Source organism: Lemur catta, chromosome 8, assembly GCF_020740605.2.
Source record: "Lemur catta isolate mLemCat1 chromosome 8, mLemCat1.pri, whole genome shotgun sequence".
Lineage (NCBI taxonomy): Eukaryota > Metazoa > Chordata > Mammalia > Primates > Lemuridae > Lemur > Lemur catta.
The window spans coordinates 1,078,165-1,094,619 of record NC_059135.1 but is presented as its reverse complement, the minus strand read 5'-3'; the positions used below and the strand labels follow the sequence as shown (position 1 = coordinate 1,094,619).

At 59.6% G+C, this 16,455-nt stretch overlaps 1 protein-coding gene across 1 annotated transcript in view; it reads left to right on the top strand.

The window, feature by feature from the left end:
- CROCC2 (ciliary rootlet coiled-coil, rootletin family member 2) overlaps nt 1-16,455 on the top strand; it is a 53,830-nt gene that overhangs the window by 5,138 nt on the left and 32,237 nt on the right. The window contains 12 exon segments of the mRNA XM_045559507.1: nt 1,033-1,069; nt 1,072-1,185; nt 4,401-4,480; nt 5,000-5,188; nt 6,044-6,140; nt 6,213-6,302; nt 6,408-6,602; nt 6,784-6,971; nt 8,866-9,010; nt 9,382-9,528; nt 9,765-9,953; nt 16,049-16,242. Of these exon segments, the coding sequence (XP_045415463.1) occupies nt 1,033-1,069; nt 1,072-1,185; nt 4,401-4,480; nt 5,000-5,188; nt 6,044-6,140; nt 6,213-6,302; nt 6,408-6,602; nt 6,784-6,971; nt 8,866-9,010; nt 9,382-9,528; nt 9,765-9,953; nt 16,049-16,242 (1,665 nt within the window).

Sequence of the window (16,455 nt, the reverse complement as noted above, 5' to 3'; positions counted from 1 at the left end):
GCCCCCAACACTGGCCCTGCACCCCCAACACCAACCCAGCCCCCAAAACTAGCCATGCCTCCAATACCAACCCTGCCCCCAGCAGTGCCCCAGCCCCCCAACACCACCCAGCCCCCCAAAATTAGCCATGCCCCCAGCAGTGCCCCAGCCCCCCAACATTAACCAGGCCCCCAACACTAACACAGCCCCCAGTAGTAACCCCGCACCCCGGGTACTTTCCCAGCACCCCAGCAGTACCCCCAGTACCCCAGCAGTGGACCCCTCCCCTCAGCCCCCGGCCCTGACAGGGAGAAGGGGGCAGGGGGCTCTCTGCAGGGCATCTGGGGGGTGCTGAGCCCCCCAGCCAAGTCTCCCAGGGTCGGAGGGTGAGCCATTGTGGAATAATCTCATAGTTGTTCATCCTCTGGGGCCTGGAAAAAGAATAAAAGTACTGAGAAACATTTTGAAAACCTGTTTTGATGGGGAAAAATAACCCAAGTGGAGGCTGATGCCCGAGGACCAAAGAGTAGTGGAGAATGACCTGCTGTGGCCCTGCAGCTCGGCCGGGAGGCGGGGCTTGCAGAGGCTGGTCCAGCCACTCAGTGCATTTGGGGTCCCTGCCTGCAGCGTGTAGACCTGCTCTTGGTGGGGACAGGCCGGGTTCAGGAGAGGCTTTTGCTTCCCGGGGGGGCCATGTCCAACTCCCCTCCCACCCTGCCCACCAGAGACGGCTCCTCCCCCCGGGCCTCTGCACCTCGTCCTGGGTGTTGGGGACCAGCCAGGGCTGTGGGGGCAGAGCCAGGAGAGCCGGGGCGGGGGTGGGGGTCGGAGGCACTGGGCTGGCACCTGATGCTGGCCCTGGTCTGGGGGCCGCTGAGAGGCCACCGCGGGTGGTCAGTGCTGGCTGCTTGCGGGCGGAGGCGGGCTGTGCCCCCAGCGGGGTCGGCTGGGCCTGGGGTCTGCATTTGAGCCACCTGATTTGGAGGACTGGGACTCCGAGCACCTGTCTAAGGAGAAGCCACCGCCACGCCAACGTGGGTTCCGTCTGTCCAGGAGCACCGGCCTGTCCCAGGTGAACGCCCTCCTGCGGGGGAACAGCTGGAGCACATGAGGACGGCCAACGAGGCGCTGGCCCAGGAGCTGGCCCGGACGGCGGGCGCCGCGCTCCGCCAGCGCCGCGAGCTGGGCCCCAGGGCCGGGAGAGAGGTGCGCCCCCACCCCCCACCCCGGGGCGGCCGCCTGCTGGGGTACGGTGGCAGGGTAGCCGGGACCAGGAGAGGATGCGCTGGCTTCAGCCGCGGTCGCTCCTGGGGGCAAGACCATGGCCCCTGCCGCACCCGCTTGGCCACAGAAGTGCGTGGAGTGAGGGACTCCTGGTCCCCTCAGGACCCTGCGAATGAGGCACATGGCCGGATCCTGGCTCTGCGTTGAGAGGCAGGTGGTCTTCGTAGGCCTGAGTCCGGGTCAGACTGTAAGAGGAGGCCCTGCAAAGGAGCCCGGGCCGCTGGGCCGCAGCACCTGGCCAGGCCCCGCCCCCCGCAGCCCTGCACGCTCACAGCTGCTGAAAGCTCGAGCCACGTAGGGCATCTGGGCGCAGCCCCTGTAGGGCCGAGGCATCCGGGTGTTCATGCCCTGCTCCCGGTCACAGGATGGGGGTCCCCCAAAGGGTGTGGTCTTGAGCAGCCTGGCTGTCTGCTGCTGGGTGCGGTCCCGGAAGGGGCTGCAGGTGTTTCCGACAGCCTCCATCGCGGGTCTACACGCCGATGGCCAGGTTTCTCCCCCAAAGCCGCCTGGAAACCTGCCGCTTCCAGGTGGAGGCAGAAGCCAGAGGCGGCGGCCGTGTGCCTGGGCCTCAGACTGCCCCCACATGACGTCCCCTGGGCGAGCTGCTCCGAGCGGCCTCACTGCACGTCCCACAGGGTGGCCCTGGTTAAAGCGACGTGGATGCTTGACCCCACTGCCCTGGGCCCTGGGCAGCCTCAGAGCCCCCTGCTGCCACCTGTCACACAAGCCAGCTGAGGCGCAGGGGGGGACGCCCTGCTGTGACGAGCGTCTCTGAGAGCTCAGTCCGTCACCACAGGTGATCTCTGAGGCAGCCTCCCAGCACGAGATGCTGGGACAGGCCGCACCCGCCGTGGCCTGGTCCCCGTCCGTGGGCTGCTGGGCTGGTCCCGGTAGCAGCTTCCGCCGCGAGCAAACCAGCACCTTGGCAGGAGCAAGCCCGGAGGTCATGCCACGTTCGTTTATCAGGGTCTTTGTCTTCTCCTTGTCCTTGAAAACCATTCTCACTGGCAACAGTGGTTTCCTCTCAGCACTTTAAAGATGCAAACCTTTCTCTGTCTTCCGGCTTCGCGGTGGTAAGTCGGCTTCCAGGCCCCGGTTCCGGCCCTTTGTCCTCTGGTCTGGCTGTGCTGAAGGCCTCTGCCCACCTGTGGTGTCCGGTGGCTTCACGAGAGTGTCCGTGGGGGGCTGTGCTTTGTCCTGCTTCGGTCGTCAGGCTGCGTCTTCCCTGTTCCCGCAGGGTGGCCCCCGCCCCTCCGGCCCCCCAGCCCAGCTGCACGTGGGGGCCGTGCTCATGCGTCTCCAGCCCCCGCCGGCCACGGTTCGTTCTCCTGTCACCCTGGACTACACTCTAGATACTTCCTCCAAATCTACCTTCCTGTCCATCACTGTTGTCTTCTTATGTCTAATCTCTGTTAAAGCTGTCTACTGGGTTTAAATTCCAGATGTGTTTTTCGTCTTTCAGAGTCAGTTTGATTCTTCCTCAGATATCTTCTCTTAACTCACGTTTTCAAGCCTCTCGTCTATTTGTTGGCACGTGTTAAACACGGGGATTTTGCATCTGTGTCGGACGTTCCAACATCTCAAGTTTTTCAAGGCCTGACTGTGCTGTTTCCGCTGGCTCCTTCCCGATCATGGTACTTTGCTTCCTTGTGTCTTTGGTGATTTGTTATTTTTCAACTGGAAGCTGCTTATTTTCCTTGGAACTTAGTGAAAAGTTCTTCAAAACCTGGGATGAATATAGTATTTTCTAGACAGGATTTTTATTTGATGGGAGCCTGGGTCTCTGACAGTCTTTGGGGCCACATGGAAGCAGATTTTTGGCTTGAGTTTTTTTTTGAGACTACCCAGGTTGTGTGAATTCAGGTTGCAAACTGTGCCTAAGTCCAGCTTGTTCCAAATCCACAGGGAAGATTGTTTTCCTCTGCAGAGCATTCTAGATGGGCAGTTTTCCTTGCCACCTCCTACAGGGGCATACGTGTGTGTGTGTGTGTGTGTGTGTGTGTACACGCGTGGGTAGGGGGTACACCAGCTCACCCACCTCCGGCGTACCATACTGGGAGTAAAGTTCCCGGGGCAGCAGCCCTGCGTGCAGGTGGGTTCACGCTGTGGGTGGCCCTAGGCTCGGCCTTTTGTCTTGAGCCCTTGGATCAAGGAAACTGGTGCTCAGGCTGCTGAGTGTGGTGAGAAGCCGCCTCCCTTCCTCTGGGTGCTCCAACTCCACCGGTTCCCGCCCTGGTGTTCCTGGACCACTGTGGCCGGCCCCAGTGGCACATCCGGAAGTTAATGGTCCCGGTAGTCTGCTCCTCTGTGTCGTGGGGAGGTGTCTCACCCTGCTCTGCAGGTGGTCATGGGTGGAGGGTGGGACATGGCGCGGCTAAAGCCAGTGTGACCTCTGAGTGCCAGGCTCCAGGTGCCATGCCCTGCAGGCGTACAGCAAGGCATCACTGGGCTCACGGGGGTGACCTCGGAGGTGGAGTTGGGTGCGAGGGTCAGGGAAGGCTTCATGAGGAAGAGGCGGTTGTGAGGGCTGCCCGGGCGGAAGCCTCACTCGCCCTGCCCTGGTTCAGCAGGTGGCATCCCCACCTGCCCTCCGTGCTAGACTCCGGGCTACGAGTGGAGGCCTCCCACTGCCTCTGTCTCCCCGGCACCTTGACGGGGCCAGGCCTGCGCCTGGACGTCAAGTCCCCATAGACTAAGAACTGCTCTGTGTGCCCGTCCTCCTCGCACCCAGCCGGAGGGTGGAGCCGAGTGCTGCAGAGGTGCCTCCCCACCCCCCGCAGGGCACCGGGTCGTGCCCCAGGGGAGCTCTGGTCCCCGGCAGCTCCTGGTCCCCAGACCCCCCCGCCCAGCCCCCACCAGCAGGCAGGTGCTCTTCAGGGGTGGGGCGCCCAGCACCACTCACAGGGGCTGCCCTGGTGGGAACCAGAGTGCAGTCCCTTCCTTGGGAGGGGACACAGCACTGTGCCCTGGGGTGGGGGAGCCTGGGTTCACTTGCCTGTGGGGCGTGGGGACGTGGGGACCTGGTGGGTGATGCCCACCCACTCCAGCCCCCTGCAGCCAGCCCAGCGTGGCATCTGGGAGAGAGTGGCTGTGGGTGAGGGCCCTACCTGACGTGGACACGGGCCTGTTGCTTTCAGACCGGGGACTTCCTCCTCCTGTGGAGACAGGCCACCACGCTCCGGACGCACCTGGCCGAGCTGCGTTCAGCCACCGAGAGGTGAGTCCCGGCCACCCCACCTGGGGCCGCAGCCATCCATGGAGAGGAGCGGGCACTGGGCTTTGGGCCTCTGTGAGGCCTTGTGGGTGTGGCAGGCCTGGCTCCGTGTCCCTCACGGGCCCTGTGGCCACCGGCAGGCGGGGGAGGGAGAGCAGGCGTGGGCATCAGGGGACACCAGGGAGTGGGGGTGCAGAGCAGTGGTGGGGCACTCTGGGGGCACCTGTCTGGATGGAGTCCTTGCTCAGCACCCCACACGGGCCTGTCCTGGGGTTGCCCTGAAAGCCCTCGGGGTACAGCACCCTACTTGTGCACAAAGAGAATGAGGCTCAAAGGCCGATGTCTCCGTGAAGGCTGCTGAGGCCCGTCCTGCCCAGCCTGGCCACACCCCCCGCTCCCCCTCCCCAGCTGCCCCCCTTCACGGCCAGTCGTGCCTCAGGTGGGGGCTCCCCCCGGACGGCCTGGCTGGAGCCCGCAGGTGGGTCCCGAGGCTCAGCCGTGGGCGCCGCCCTTGTCCCCCAGGGGCCTCGCTGACATGCGGGCAGACGCGGCCAGGACAGCCCGGCGCCTGCACACCGCCTGCCTGAACCTTGACTGCAACCTGCGGCTGTCGGCCGGCAGCGCCCTGGGGCAGCAGCTGCGGGACAAGGTTGGGGAGATGCTGCAGCTGCAGGGCCGCTGGGACGCGGAGAAGGTGGCGCTCCAGGCCAGGTGGGGGCCTGGGCCACACGGCCAGGGCCAGAGGGGCAGGGACACCCTGTGCCCCCCAGCCTGCCCAGCAGCCGTGCTCCAAGCTGCAGCCTCGTGGGTGGTGCGGGTCCCTGATGTGCACCTGACATTCTGGCCCCAGGGCATGTTGACTGTGGCGAGCACTGTTCAAAATACTCTCCCAGTGGCCGCGGGACATCCCCCAGGCAGGAGGCCTGGGTCCCGCCCCGTCCCCTGGATGCAGGAGTGAGGACGTCCCTGATGTTGAGGATTTCAAGGAACCTTGTGGTTGGTTCCCAGAAGTGGATAAAAGCAGGAACCTGGCCAGGCGTGGTGGCTCATGCCTGTATTCCTAGCACTTGGGAGGCCGAGGCAGGAAGATCGCTCAAGGTCAGGAGTTCGAGACCATTCTGAGCAAGAGCAAGACCCCGTCTCTACTAAAAATAGAAAGAAATGATTTGGACAGCTAAAAAAATATATAAATATATATTAAAAAAATTAGCCGGGCATGGTGGCGCATGCCTATAGTCCCAGCTACTCGGGAGGCTGAGGCAGGAGGATCACTTGAGCCCAGGAGTTTGAGGTTGCTGTGAGCGAGGCTGATGCCACGGCACTCTAGCCTGACTCTGTCTCCAAAAAATAAAAGCCATTGCTATAGAAGCCATCGAAGCTTCTATAACAGGAGAGGCATGTGATCTGACCAGGGACTGAGGCCCACCCAGAGGGTAGCCCCAGCACCAGCAAAGAGGTCAATGCCAATAGGAGTCTGGACAGAGCCAGGCCCTCTTCAGGGCCCCACCCCGAGCTCTGGGCTCTGCTCTCTGCCCCCCACCCCATGCCCCGCCGACCTCTCCCCAGACTCTCCGAGCAAACACAGCTGGTGGAGGAGCTCACAGAGCGAAACAGGCAGCAGCAGAGAACTGTCGCTTCCCTGGAGACGGACGTGCAGAGACTGGTTCGTGCGGCTGGGAAGCGGGCGGCTGTGCCCGTGTCTGTCTGCCTCGCTGATGAGCCCTCCCCGCCACAGGAATCCCAGCGCAGTGGAGGCCAGGTGGCCGAGGAGGGCTTGAGGGACGAAGTCCGGTCCCTGCGGCACATGTTGGCAAGCGTCACCAAGGTGTGGGCCTGTCTGCCATCCTTCCCGCGGAAAAGGCAGTGATCGGTGTCCCCAGTGGTGGCCCTGCCCTCTCTCCCCCCAACCCTTCCTCTCTGTGCCCGGAAGGAGGCCCAGGCGGACGCCGGGTGCCTGGACCTGGCCTGGAGCCGCAGCACCGAGGGGGAGGAGCTGCAGAGCCCCCCACGCACCGCGTTGCCCCAGCAGGAGGGGTCCCCACCACGGGCCCGCCCCCCAGCCACCCTGGACCCTGCGCTGCGGGCCGTGCGGGCAGCCCTGCAGAGGCGGCGGCAGCGGGAGCAGGTGGGCAGCCCAGGGGGCACCAGAGGCAGAGTTGTGACACCCCCCCAGGCCCTGCCCCCCGAGCCCTGGGAGGAAGCTACAGCCTTACGGGGGTCCTTTCTCGGGGGTCGGAAGCCCTGCTGGCCTCTGTGGACAAAGGCCTGCCGGGCCAGAGGGCTCACGCCGCTGCCCCACTGGGCAGGAGCTGCACCTGCAGCTGGAGGCTTCCCAGGCCACGGCCGCCAGGCTCCGCGAGCAGCTGTCCCAGTGCCGGTGGGAGCTGCGGGCCTCGCAGAGGGACCTGCAGGAGCGGGCACGGGAGCAGGCGCGCACAGAGGCCCTCAGGCTGGAGGCTCCGCAAGGCCAGGCGCCTGCCAAGCTCCTGGGAAGGTGAGGGGCAGGCCGGCAGAGGGAGGTGGGGGCCAGCTGGGCACCCTCCCTCCACACCACCCTCCAGCAGGGCAGAGAAAGCGCCGGCGTCTCCCAGACAAAGCCTGCCCTGTCCAGGTCAGCCCTCGCCCGCTCGGCCCCCGAATGCACTGAGGGTCCCCCTTGTCTGGGCGCCCCTGGGCTGCACCATCCTGGACTCCCCGTCCCACAGTGGAGACCGAGTGCGCCCGGCTGCCCTTCACCTGCCCCACGCGGCCCCATGAGGCCCCACTCGTCCCTCAGGCTCTGCTCTGTCTCCTGCCTCAGCCTGGCTGCCAGGCCCCCCCTGCCGATCCCTCTAGGCCGAAATCCTCCCTTCCTGCTCCTGGGGTCTCACCCATCCTCAAAAATTGCACATAAAACCCCACTTCCCCCACCCCACTGGGTGGCCTGTGTGCCCCCCTGGTCCAGCGGATCTGGTGGCTCTGGGTACGGTGGGCCATGAGGCCCTCTGGATGCTTCTGTGCAAGTCTTGCTGCCCTGGGTTGGTGGTGAGGGGCCGTGACACGAGCCCCCAGGGCCTGTGAGTCCCAAGCGAGAGGCTCAGCCGGGCTTCCCACATCTGCCCTGCTCCGAGCAGGGGTGTGGGGTCAGGCTGGGCGTGAGCTGGGTGAGTGGAAGGTCAGGAAGGCTTCCTGCAGGAGGCGGAGAGAGGGAAGAGGTGGCCCACCCCGCAGGGAGCAGAGACAACCCACGGCAGCCGGGGAGGCCGAGGCCTCTCCTGCTCCATGTGGCCGGTTGTACTGGGTGCTGGGAGCCCAATCCCGCCCTTGAGGGGCACAGGGGGGTGGGCACAGAGACGCAGGTGGATCTGCCAGCCTCATGTGGGGGGTGGGGATCTGGGCAAAGTGCAGGGAGCCCGGGGGGGGGGCATGTGGCCTGGAGGGGCAGGAAGGGCCTTCTCCGCAGGGCCCAGGCATGTGCAGGGTGAGACGGGGCATCCGCTGAGCTGGCAGGGCCCGCGTCACAGTGGGAAGGTGTCAGGAGGTTGCTGGGGAGAAGGGGGCGGGCGAGTGGGCCGTGGCTCGGGGTACAGGGCCAGGCCCAGGGGACGTGGGAAGGCGTAGGGTGGGAGGGGAGCACTGGGACTCAGGTTCTGATGCGGGTGACAAGCGAGGGCCCTGAGGGTGGGCAGATGCCAAGCGCAGCTTTGCACAGGGCGTGTGACCCCAGGGTCAGGCTGGAGCTGGGGAGGGATGTGGGGAGGGGACTGTCCCCTCCTCCCCGCAGAGGCTGGCCTGGGGGGAGAACCTGTGTGCCTCACGGCTCCCTCTGTGCCCTGAATGCGACCGGGGCCCTGTGCTCCTTCCCAACCTCCTCCGGCTCCCAGGGAGAAGCGGCTCTGGAGACACGGTGGGGCTGAATGGGGGGTGCAGCAGAAGGAAGAGCTGCTGTGGCAGGGGGCAGTGGGGGCAGAGCTGTGGGGCGCCAGAGGCCAGGTGGGCCGGCAGCTCCCGGAGACCCGGCTCTGCCACCAGTGGGCCTCACGTCCCCCTGGGCCTCAGCGTCCTCATCCACTGAATGGGCTGTTCCCAGCCTCATCGCTAGGACGGGGGCCGTGAGGGGGGCCGAGGGCTCTCCAGGATGGACTGTCACCCCCAGACCCAGACTCCTGCTCCCTGCCCAGTGCCCTGCCTCGTGCCGCCCGGCCACCCTGTGGGCCCTGCTCAGTGGACGCGCCAGCGTGTGTGCGCGGGTACACACGCCTAGCCACGCGTGGACTGACAGCACCACCCGCCCCCGCCTCCCAGCCCTGTGGGCGGCCGCGGTCGTGCAGGGCGCTGCCCTGCCGGGGTCTCGTGGGGCGGCCGAGCTCACCCTGCGGCAGCCTCACTCCTCTGCTCCTGGGCCTCAGGCGAGAGCACCTGCAGCAGCTGGAGGAGACGGCCTCGGAGCTCAGGAGGGAGCTGGCGTCGGCCCGGGAGGCGCTGAGCGCGGCCCAGCTGCGGACGGACGTCCTGGAGAGCGAGCGGGAGGGCCTGCGCCGCGCCCTGGCCCGGGTACGCCTGCTGCTCCCCGCGTGCGCCCGGCCCACCCCGGCCTCCCTGGCCTCCCTCTGCCCTCTCTCCGGCCCACCTGGGCCCCCAGCCGTCACTGGAGTTCCCAACGTCACCGACAGCCTCCCCCGTCCCCAACCACTGGGCCCGGCCTCACCCCCACCGCTTGCTGCTCTTAACCCTGCGGGCCGCTCCCTGGGCCCCCCGCGCCCCTTCTGGCAGGAACCCCAACACCCAGAGGCCGCCCCACTGCGGGACTCTCCCACCCTGTCCCACCCGGAGCCCGGGCCCCAAAGCGTGGGGCTGCCTCCTGCCCTGACACCAGCAGCCCTGCCGGGAGCCTGCAGGTGCCTCCCTGCTGTCCCCCACCCCAGGCCGAGTCCAGCAACGCTGACCTAGAGCTGCTCGTGACGAGGCTGAGGTCAGAGGGCGTGGAGCAAAGGGACTCCCTGGCTCGGATGGCCGCCCTGCTGGAAGGGCTGGCTCACGACAAAGCCACCCTGAACCACCTGGTCCTCCAGGTGAGGTGAGGGCCAGGTGGGTGGGCCCTGGCTCGGGCCTCAGTTTCCCCCAGTGTAGCTGTGAGAGACTGTCTCAGCCCTGGGTCTCCCAGGTCCCTCCTCCCACCCATCCTCCCAGAACTTTCCGTTCCTGGACTGACCCCCCCCAGCAAGGAGCGGGTTTGGGGGGGGCGAGGGAGGGCAGGTCTGGGCTGAGGGTGCGTGGGCGGGATGCCGAGCCTTCCCGCCCCGGGCAGCTGGAGCAGGAGCGGGACCAGCTGCGGGAGCAGCGGAAGGAGCTGGAGCGGGATCGGGCCGGCGCCCGGGAGCGGCTGGCGCGCATGCGGGCTGAGCACGGGCGCCTGGAGCAGCAGCAGGAGCAGCTGGAGGCGCGGGCGGCCCTGCTCGGGCGTGAGAAGGCCCGGCTGCAGGAGCAGGTGGGCCAGGTGAGAGCGTCCGTCCGCACCGCAGGGCTGTGGCCGGGTCACAGGTCCCGCCACTGCTGGGAGTCCTGCGGGCTGGCAACAGCAGCACCGGCGACGCCCGCACGCGGGACCGGGCTGCCCCGGTGGGGCGGGGGGCGGGGCACGCGGAGAAACAGGTTCGCGCCAGGCCTGTCCACATCGCGGCCAGGGTGTGCCTCTCGGTGGGGCGGGGGACCCCAGGCCTCAGGTGCAGCGACGTCCTTCCGCACGCCCAGCCCTCGGCCTGCCCTCCGCTGTCCCCACCTCCCCTTCCCCCACCCCGTCCTCAGCCGCAGGGCGGGGCTCTCCAGCGGCGGCTCACTCCTCGTCCACGCACCCGCCCCGCCAATCACGCGGCCGCCCCGCCAATCACGCGGCCGTCCCGCCAATCACGCGGCCACCCCGCCAATCACGTAGCTGCCCCGCTAATCACGCAGCCGCCCCGCCAATCACGTAGCCGCCCCGCCCCCTAATCACACAGCCACCCCGCCCGCCAATCACGCAGCCGCCCCGCTAATCACGGAGCCACCCCGCCCGCTAATCACGCAGCCGCCCCGCTAATCACGCAGCCACCCCGCCCGCTAATCACGCAGCCGCCCCGCCAATCACGCAGCCGCCCCGCCCCCTAATCACGCGGCCGCCCCGCCCGCCAACTTCGCGGGAGGAGGGTCGACTCGGTGCAGATTGGAAGGGGCGCGTCTGTCCAGGTGGGGCGCGCGGAGCCCTCACAGCCCACGCCCAGGTCACAGCCGCGACACACAGCCGCTTTCCGCTCAGACTCTGCCCTGTGCCTTTTGGGTCTTTTCCCTTTGTCACTCATCCACCTTGTTAAGCTCTTTTATTCCCTGGTGTGAAGACACCTCCTTTGCTAACTCACCCACCTGTGGTGGGACATTCGGGCTGTTTCCGGTTTAGGACTGCGATGGACAAGGCTGGCATGACCTTCCCTGTGCAAGTCATGCACATGCATGTTCACTGTTCCTCAGCAGATGCACAGCGAAACTGTGGGCTCACGTGTGGGTCGGTGTACGCCGACCTTATAGACACTGCATAGCAGCGTTCCACAGTGGCTGAATCACTGTTCTCTGCTGCCCGCAGCGCAGGAGAGCTCCAGGTGCTCCTTGGCCTCGTCAGCATTTGGTGTCGTCTGTTGTTGTTTCTTGCCTGTTCTGTGTGTGTGAAGTTGTATGTTGCTGAGGTTTTAATTTTCATTTCCATAACACCTAATGTTGTTGAGTACATATTCACGTGCTCATTGGATATTCACACACCTCATGCCGAGTGTTCGTCTTTTGTCAGTTTTTAAACTGGGTTTTGGTATTTTGGTTGTGGATATTTACGTGTCCTACTTTGTCAGATAGATGTTCTGTGAGTGTTTTCCCCAAACGTGTGGCTTGTCTATATGTTCTCTTAAAGGACAGAAAATTTTAACTTTGGCAGAGTCCAACTTACCAATTTCTTTTTTAATTTCATGATGAGTATTTTCTAGGCCCTGTCTGAAAAGTTTTTCCTGGCCCAAGAACAAGAAGATACGGTCCTGTGTTTTCATCTGGCTCCCACGTTTCAGTCCATTCCAAGTTAATCTTCGTGTTCTGTTGGTGGCTCTCCAAGGGTGCTCTCCAAACTAGCAGCCTAAGTATCACCACTTGGGACTTGTTAAAAGTGCAAATTCTCGAGCATTCAAGACCTACTGGATCAGAAACTCTTGGGACAGGGCCCAGAAATCTGTATTTGCATTAGCGCTCCAGGCAATTCCGATGGGCATTAAGGCATGAGAACCACAGATATATGGTACGAAGTAGGAACTAAGGTCTATTATTTTTCACACAAATATCCAGTTGCTCTGGCACTATTTTTGAAAAGACTTTCCGGTCACTCTTGAATGCCTCGGCAACTTGTTGAAATAAATTGATTATACATGTGGGACTTGCTGATCTGTGCAAATCAATCTATTTATTCATTCTTTCACCAAAACCACACTGTCGTGATTAGTACAGCTTTTTAGTAAGTCTTGAAATTGAACAGTGTGAGTACTTCCACCTGTTCTTTCTCAAGACTGTTTTGGCTGTTCTGAGTCCTTTTTACACCCATACGCATTTTAGAATCAGCTCATCGATTTCTCTCCCCTCCCCCCCCAAAAAAAAGCCTGCCAGGACCTTGAATAGGACGGTGTTGGGTTTGTAGGTGAGTCGGAGGGCACTGAGCGTCTTAACTGCTGAGTCTCCCGTCTGTGAGTGTGGCGTGTATTTTCATGTCTGTGTGTAATTTCTCACAGCCATGTCTTGTGGTTTTCAGTGTAGAGATCTTGCACTACTTTGACTAGGTTAATTCCTAGATTTGATGTTGTAAATTATACTGCTGTCTCAGTTTTATTTCCCCCTTGTTCATTACTAGTACGTAGAAATACGGTTTCCTATATTGACTTTGAATCATGTGACCTTGACAAATTTCCTTATCAGCGCCAGGGTTTTGCATGTGTATAATTATGTCATCTACGAGTAACAGCAGTTTTGCTGCCTTATTTCAATACCTTTTTATTTCTTCTTCTTCTCTTACTGCGCAGAGACCTGAGACCAACGTTGAACGGAAGTGGTGAGGGAGGCTGTCCTCCCACCAGCCCCAACCGTAGGGAAGAATTCAGCCTTTTGCTGTGAAATGCGATGTCTCTGTAGGCCTTTCACAGATGCTCTGTCAGATCGAGGAAGTTCCCTTTCGTTCCTGGTATCTGAGATTTTAAAATCACAAATGGCTATTGAATCCCACGTCTGGGTCTTTTAAGATGATCGTATTATTGTTCTCCTTATTTTGTTAAAGTGGCGAATTGTACTGGTTAATTTTTTGGCTGTTAATCCCATCTTGGGTTACCTGAGATAACCCTACTTAGTCCTAAGTTACATACTTTTAGATTCAATTTATGATATTTTGCTAAGAATTTTTGCATCTATATTTATGAGGAATATTGGTCTATAATTTTCTTTTAACATCTTTGTCAGATTTGGAATCAGGATATACTGGCCTTATAAATTGAGGTAGGAAGTGTTCCCTTTTCTTCTATTTCTTTAAAGTGTTTGTGTAAAATCAGTGTTATTTTTTCCTTAAATGTTTGGTGGAATTCACTGATGAAGTCATTTGAATCTGGCGAGCTGTGAGAAAATAAATTTCTGTTCTTCACAAGTTGTCTAGTGTCAGGCATTTTGTTGTAGCAGCACCAATGGACCAAGACATCCCTCCCATCCTTTTTGCTCTTCTGACTACATATTAATATTTCATTTCTATATATGTTATTATAAACCCTACAATATGTTACTAATATCTCTGGTTTGTGAGTGGTCATTTTAACCTCTCCCTCTCTGTCTCCCTCTCACACACACACACACACACACACACACACATTTCAGTTATCTGGTGAAATTCCCCACCTTCTTGGGTATATTCCAGAACACATTTATTGCAATATTTTTCATGTCTTTGATAATCTCAACATCTGGATCCCCTAATGTGTCTATTTATATTGTCTTTGATCTCTTTGTTTTCAGTCATTTGGTCTTGTCTCCTGGAGTGCTTAATAATTTTTGATTGAATGACAGACTTTGTGTTTTTGTAAATATGGTTTATAGAGATAATTTGAGATTCTGAATGATATAAATGTCTTTCAGAGGGAATTTGCTTTTGACTTTGGGAAATCAGAGTAGGAACGGATCACGTTTATCCAGCCTGAGATTTGGCTGGTTTATAACTGCGTTTCAGTCGTTTGTGCAGAGTAGTCCATTTCTGCTTTACCCCTGGGTATAATATATTTCTCCTGTGTTTCCAACGGGAAGTCTTGGCTGTGTGCCAGGACCCCTACTCTTTGGTTAGCCCTGAACTCCAGGTTTCGTTTTCTCAATTCTTTAAGACTGCCAAAAATTCTACCCGATATCTCAGACTCTTAGCTGCCAATTTGCATTCAGATTCTTAGTCCCTTGCCCCTATACTGCTCGTGAATTATAAGAATATATGTAAAAAAGCACCATTAAAAAGCCTAAGATAGAATCTCGGGCTCACCTCAGGGCGTTTCCTTCCTCTCTGAAAATTCGTACCTCGTGCCCGGGCTGCTCTGATAACTCTGGACTCCAAGCTGTGTCTCCTCAGTCTCATAATCCTGCTGAAGCCTTGGGCCAGGTTCCCAGCCTTTTAGCCAAAGCTTTATCCTTGGTTCCTGGGATCCAGGCCCTGTGCCACTTAGGACTTGGCGAATACTTTAAGGGGGAAATCTGCTGTAGAATTTCAGGCTCGCTTTAATACATTCCTCTCTGTAATCCAGCCCCCTGGGACCTGACTGGCTTGGTATCTCTCTAATGCCTTCAAGCAGATTATTGGGTAGTATGTTGTACAGCTTTCCTATTGCTCCAGGTAGGAGGGTTGGACTTTGACAATCGACTTCACCATGATCAGAAGCCTCAAGTCCTGGTCTTTACTTTCAAAGAATATTTTCACGGGGTGTAGAATACTAGGATAGCAATTACTTTCTTTCAGCAATTTGATAAAGTCAGTCCATTGCCGTCTGGCTTTCATTGTTGCTGTTCGCAAGTCAAACGTCAGTCTTATTGCTGCTCATTTAAAGGTAATATGCCTTTTTTCCTCTGGGTTTGAAAGATACATTTCTTTAGCTTTGGTATCCAGAAACTTTACGGTATCTAAATGACATTTTATTTTTTATTTATCCTCCTGGGGCATTACGGTTCCTGTTAAATCTATAGCTTTAGGTATTTTATTAGGTTTGGGAAATTCTTGGCATGATCTGTTCAAATATTCTCCCCGCTCTCCTTCTGAGACGCTGCTACACACACGATGGGCCTTCCTACCTTGCCGAGGTGTCTGTAACATTCTCCTCTGTGTTTTCCAACCTTTTGTCCTTCGTGATTCAGTGTGAACACATCCTTTCTGTCGTCTTCCAGATCAGCAGTCCTCTGTCTACTCTGCCATTGATCCCATCCAGTAATTGATTACTTTTGGTTATTGTATTTTTAAATTATGTTATTTATATCTACTATCCAGCTCTTGCCGTCCCTCTTCCTGAAGGTGCTGCTCGGCTGTTTCCTTCTGTGTGTGGTAGCTCTGCACTCTGCATGGCAGGGTGGGGGCTCTGCATCTATTCTCCACACGCCCGCTTCTCGTCCTGCCGTTTCACCCCTGGATACGCCTGGTCGTGTTGTTTAAATGCCAAGTATCATATGCAAAAATTATAGAAATAATCTGAGGATCTTTGTGATGCTGAACTTCTTCCAGAGAGGATTTACTTTTGCTTCTGGGCAGCAGTGGAGGTGGGGCCATCCCTATAACCCAATCAGTGACTGGGACGGTTCACACCTGAGCTTCGGTTTTTATGAGGGGTTTTCTATTTCTGGTTCATCACTAATACGGGGGCCACACCCTTCTCTGAATAAAACTCGAAACTTAGGGTGTTTATCAGAGCTGCTCTGCCTTGGTAGCTCTGGACCCCCGTGTGTGTCCCCTGAGGGCCGTGGAACTGCCAGAAGCTCTGCTTGGCAACTCGGTTTCTCCGCCCAGGCTCTGAGAGCAGCACACGCTTTGAGGAGAGGAGAGACACAGCGGTGGGATCCTGGCCCCTGCGTCCCCTCCTCTCCAAGGTCTTGGCTCCTTCAGTCCCAGCTGCCTTTGCGGCTCTCTGAGGCCTCTTACTCCTGTGACACGTTTGTCTAGATTTTCATGACGTTCTTGATGGAAGTGTCGGCCTGCAATGATGTGGTCACCTGTTACCTTCTCTTGCCGTTTCCCTGTAACGTTTCCTGCCCCCTGGGCGCTGTGGGCCAGCAAATGTTGCCATTTATGCTGGCAGTTGGCTCCTCTCTGGGAGCGCCCGGTTCAATACCATCCCCTTCGTGGGTACCGGAGCAGACGTCCCCTCTTTTGTAAAGACACACACACACTTCCAAGGTCCAGTACTCCTTGTGTCCACCCAGTGCCACTCTGCACGAAACCTCTTCTGCCGACGTCCTTCCTTTCCTTCCGGAGGCCCCTCCGCACCCTCCCGCTCACGCCTCCTCTGCGGGACTCTCCCCTCCCTTCTCCCTCAGCTCACGTGCGAGAAACGGACCCTGGAGGAGCAGCTGGCACAGAGCCTGCGGGACCGGGAGACCCAGCTGGACGCCCTGCAGCGCGCCCTGCGGGAGAAGGATGCTCTGTCTGCGGAGCGGGCCCAGCTGCTGGCCACGCAGGGGGCCGTGGACAGGCAGGGCCAGCTTGCAGCCCAGGAGGCAGCTGACCTCAGGTACCCGAAGCCCTGCCAGTGAGGGTGTGTCCCATGTGGCCTCACCCTCAGAGGGCCCACCATGGGGTGATACTCATACAGTGATGTGGGGCAGGGCACGTGTGTCACCGCATGTGAGACGGGCTGTGAGTGAGGGACAAACGGTGCATTTGGGGCGGGGGCAGCATCTAGAAGCGGCTAATCCAGTAAGAGCCCTGGGGCCGCCATCCTACA